Source organism: Nanorana parkeri, unplaced genomic scaffold, assembly GCF_000935625.1.
Source record: "Nanorana parkeri isolate BGI_ZX_2015 unplaced genomic scaffold, ASM93562v1 scaffold1266, whole genome shotgun sequence".
In the NCBI taxonomy this organism is placed as follows: Eukaryota; Metazoa; Chordata; class Amphibia; order Anura; family Dicroglossidae; genus Nanorana; species Nanorana parkeri.
The window spans coordinates 110,006-114,689 of NW_017307534.1; the positions used below are offsets into that span (position 1 = coordinate 110,006).

The 4,684-nt window shown below is 47.1% G+C and overlaps 1 protein-coding gene across 1 annotated transcript in view; it reads right to left on the reverse strand.

Moving 5' to 3' along the window:
• The window catches only part of SDK2 (sidekick cell adhesion molecule 2), an 83,720-nt gene that overhangs the window by 34,601 nt on the left and 44,435 nt on the right, over window positions 1-4,684 (reverse strand). The window contains exon 13 of the mRNA XM_018568952.1: window positions 1,897-2,012. Coding sequence (XP_018424454.1) covers window positions 1,897-2,012 — 116 coding nt within the window. The remainder of the gene's footprint in view (window positions 1-1,896; window positions 2,013-4,684) is intronic.

Below are 4,684 nucleotides of genomic sequence, written 5' to 3' on the forward strand. Positions count from 1 at the left end.
TGTGTGCGTGGCTGTGTGCGTGGCTGTGTGCGTGGCTGTGTGCGTGGCTGTGTGCGTGGCTGTGTGCGTGGCTGTGCGCGTGGCTGTGTGCGTGGCTGTGTGCGTGGCTGTGTGCGTTTGAGGGCCCGTTCACATTAGTACAGTGCGTTAATCGAACAGTCCTGTGCACTGTACCACACAAATCGCACCTACTATGCGTTCTGGTGCAGGTGCGTTGCCATTCAAATAGCCCCCCAAACGCACCTCCCACACACAGTTCAATCACCCGAACCGGAAGGCGCGGTACCGCAAAGCCGTGCGTTCCATCGCAGTGCGACTTGGGTCGCGACCTAATGACCAAGGACAAATGTGGGTCCTGAAATTACACAGGTTGAAAACCGCTGCTCTAGATGGATACAGGTCCCAAAATGGGTGCTAGGACAAAACAGGTCCAGATTAGAAACACCAGCCGGCTTACAAAAGGAGGCCCCACAGCCTTGAAAACCACCCAACCTTCTAAGAACAAGCGAACCAAAATACTCTGCCAATACAAGTTTATCTGGCCAGGCATCCAATTCTGATAGGAGAGATGTTCCAGAGAAAATTCTGCATTAGGAAATGCACAACCCAGGGGTTAGATCACACAAAATGAATGTAACTGAATGGGTAGGGTTTATGGGAGGCTCCTCCACAAGGGTAGGCAGGAAATCGAAGAGGGACATTAGCCCCGGTTGGGTTAGATGTGGCTACTGGATAAAACGGAGGATGAAGCGAATATATCCCCTCATATAGGTGCCGCTGGGGCACTCCACAAGATCCTGCTGAAGAACTGTCCTGCTTGTCTGAGACCTCAAGCTATAGGTCTTAAAAAGCTACTGATTCCCCAGACCCAGCAAAACATAAATAGCCATGAAACCAGGGGCAGGAATCTTGGCAAGGCTGCTAAGAGCATTCACCTGATTAAGGGCAGAACAAGGGATGGCATCAAAAGAACCTTCCTCAAGAGGCTGCAGATCAGCCAAGGAAGCAGTATCTATACCTAGGTGTTCAGGTCCGATAAAATAATCAGGACACATTCTGTTCCTGTCAAACAGATACCTGCAGCAGGAGACTAAGGTGCTCCACCTGCTGACAATCCAGGGAGACAACCTGCTGGATGGTGTCCAACAGTTTGAACCTACTCAAGGTGGGAATTATCCAACGTATCTAACCCGTTCTTTTATTCTTTGGCAGATCAAGGTCACAGCCAATACAGGACAGAGGGCAGAACCTTCCTTTACCTAGTAATTTTCTTGTTAGGGTGGGTCACTGGTGGACCCAGCGGTGTATTTAAGTTTTGTGCTGCCCTAGGCAAGGCAAGCATCTGCCACCCCCCAGGACTGACTCACCGTAAATCAACGCCGCCCGCCGTCCACTCTCCAGACCGGCGTCCGCGTCATTCCGTCAGTGCCGCTCTCAGCGAATCTGCCGCTCCAGGCAAACACCTTGTTTGCCTCGCGGCAGATACGCCCCTGGGTGGACCCACAGCCGGTTTAGACCGCTGTTTAATAAAGGCCCCTCAAAGGGAAACCGTTCCAACACACTCTCAGGTGGGGCTCAGGACCATTCAGGGTGCTTCAAGTCCATAGAGGAATGCCTTGAATAGTCTGCTCTGGAAAACCCAAAGCTGGAGAGAGCAGGCTGATCCTCCAAGTGCAGAGAGTGCATACTGCATCAATAAGGCATGGCCTCTTGCAACTTTCAGGTGACCCAACGGACTGACCCACAATTATTTTGTGTCCAATCCTCCTGCAGTAAAACATGACAGTATATGATCTATGTCACTCAGTAGGTGGGAAAAAAAAAAGAACCTACATGTGTGTTTATCTGTTTAGCAAGTGTAGTTGACCCCAGGACATCTTCCTGTACAACAATTACCTTGTATCCCTGGATGTCTCCATTCTGTGATTCCAGAGGAGGTGGGTCCCATGTCACATCCAGCTGTACCGCTGTGACAGTCTGTATGGCAACATTCTGCGGTGCAGCTGTGGGCACTGAAGAACAAAACAGATAACCTCATTTAGCTACTGTGTGTATATAACAGCAACATATTCCACAATACGTACAAAGAACATTGTATTCCGATCAGTCCCCGCCCACGAGGAGCTTACATTCTAATGTCCCTGCAATGCCAATACAATGGGTGACTGTGCAGAGAGAACGTCTGGCATCAATGTTACCAAGTTTTGCTTTTCTCCATAGGAACTGCAACTTATTGCTAGTGGCAGGTCTATGTTATACATCAATCATATAAAACCTGGCACCCCCTCTTTTAGATTGTAAGCCCTCATGGGCAGGGCCCTCCTTACCATCTTGTCTTGATTTGTATTGTGATTGTAATGTCTTCCTTATATTGTAAAGCGCCGCGCAGACTGTTGGCGCTCTATAAATCCCGTATAATAATAATAATAATCCCCTCCAACTTGAATAGGCCGTGTTTGTAACCTTCGGCCACTAGATGGCGCTGTGTGTATAACGAGTATATAATCTTCAGCACCACTAGTAACAGGGATGCTAAGGATGCCAGTTTACATAATCTGTTAAAATTCTCCTGCTGTGGGACTTTTGCAACCGCAAATATCGAGGTTGTCAGACTGCCTGGCAAACTCGCCTGCAAATTCAAGACAAATGTTTCTTTATCTCTCTCTCTAATATTGTACCACAGGGATAGGCAACACACCCCAGCTGTTGTTGAACTACAAGTCCCATGAGGCATTGCCAGACTGACAAGCCACAGGCATGACTCGCAGAGGCATGATGGGATTTGTAGTTTCACCACAGCTGGAGAGGCAAGTTGACCACCCCATGTTGTTCCATGTTGGCCATCAAATCAATTTAGAAAGTCTGAAGTTTAAGTTATACCTTTTATTGGCTAAGTCAAGTTACTGAAGTCGCAAGCTTTGAGATCACCGGATCACTTAGATCCCTTCCTTTATGCCTGAGAAAGGGATCTAAGGGATGCTGAAAGCCTCCATCTTTCTTAAACTCGAGCCAGCCGATGGAAGGTATAACTTAAACTACAAACTTGATACGTTTGTAGAACTTAAGAGTCGTGACATGTGATCACAAACAATCTAATTAGCGGGTGAATGCTGCGGCACACGGAAAGGACCTACACTTTGTTATAGACGCTGACCCTGCTGGTAACCGAACGCAGAATTCCAGTGCCGCAAGGCCATGACAATACCCAATGTGCGTTTTGTTGGTGTATGCCAATCCCACACAAGGACATTCGGGGCACAGCGCAACACATGACAGCACTGTCCATAAAGAATGTCGGCGTGTGTTCACGGTTCCTATGAATGTGCACACAATATAAATACATTGTAAATGACTTGTAACACGGATTGGAAAGAGCAAGGCTGCACAGCGCAGAAGTTGGCTCCACATTGTCTATCGGCCAATGTACTTTTACTATATACTGTACTACCTTGGCCCGCATAGTGACCGGAATGTTCCCAGACAGCTGTCGCTGTAAAGTCAAGATCAGTTCTGAATACACTGAATACAATGTACATGGCGGTATAACACAATATGGAATGCCGGGCCGCATACCTACAATGCCAAACACAAGACGTGTATCTAAACCTCGGTTTTTCACCTTAGCGGTGGGACAAGTTTTTCTGCGTGTCGGCTGGTGAGTGCGCCGGGAAAACTTTTTGCTGTATACCTGCAATGGTCATGTTATAATAGCTATTAGGTTACCAACTGCAATACAACATACACTGAGTGGCCGGATTATTATGACCCCCCCCATCAGTACTTGGTTGGGCCGCCTGGTGACTCCCCGAGATGGTGAAAGGTGATATTTTACATTTACTTTTCCTGTAGAAGTGAAAGGGACAGTCAGGCGTGGTCACCCTGTGTGCAGGTAGTCTTAGATGGACTTTGAGATTTAAACTCAGGCGTTAAATAATAAAAAAGTTCCCCATGGTCCCTGTGTGTGTTGTAAAGTAGTCACCGCTCCAAGCTCCGCCCCCCGGGATGGACTACAATCTCATGTTTCATTTACTTATTTGTATTGAGATTGTCCCCTATGTATTAGCACTCTGGTGATGACAGGTTCTCTTTAAGGTGACATTAGATCCCCTAATGTCACCTTTGCAGCCCACTGAAGCTGATCACGCGCAGATCGTATTTGATCAGCTTCTTCCCATGTCTTGGAGACCCCTGATGTCTCCATGAAGAGGACCTGTCACATATTTTGCTATCACATAAGGGGGTTTTCTAACCCCCCTATGTGATAGCAATAAAGTTTCCCCCCCAAAAAATGTAAAGTTACAAATAAAAAAGAATTACATTTTTTTTTAAAGTCCCCCCCAAGTTACCGCTCCGGGTGTCACCCAACCTCGGGACGCCCCTGGTGGCAGTGATAGGGTTAAAGCCTAACTCCAGCTTTTTAAGCAGTTCCATTAACAGGTTTTTTTGGGGGGAAGAAAATTTAAACCATATAAAAAAAAGATCGTAGCTCCCCTGTCAGTGTTATACGGTTTGTCCCAACCGCTGTAGCCGTCACTTTTGCTGGACCTGCTTGGCCTGTGACAGGAAGTGGAAAAGCGACAGATCTACTGGCAGGATCAACAGGAAATATATCATGTGCACATTAATATTATAATGTAATATATATATATATAAAACTCACCTGCTTCTCCCACAAACACCTCTT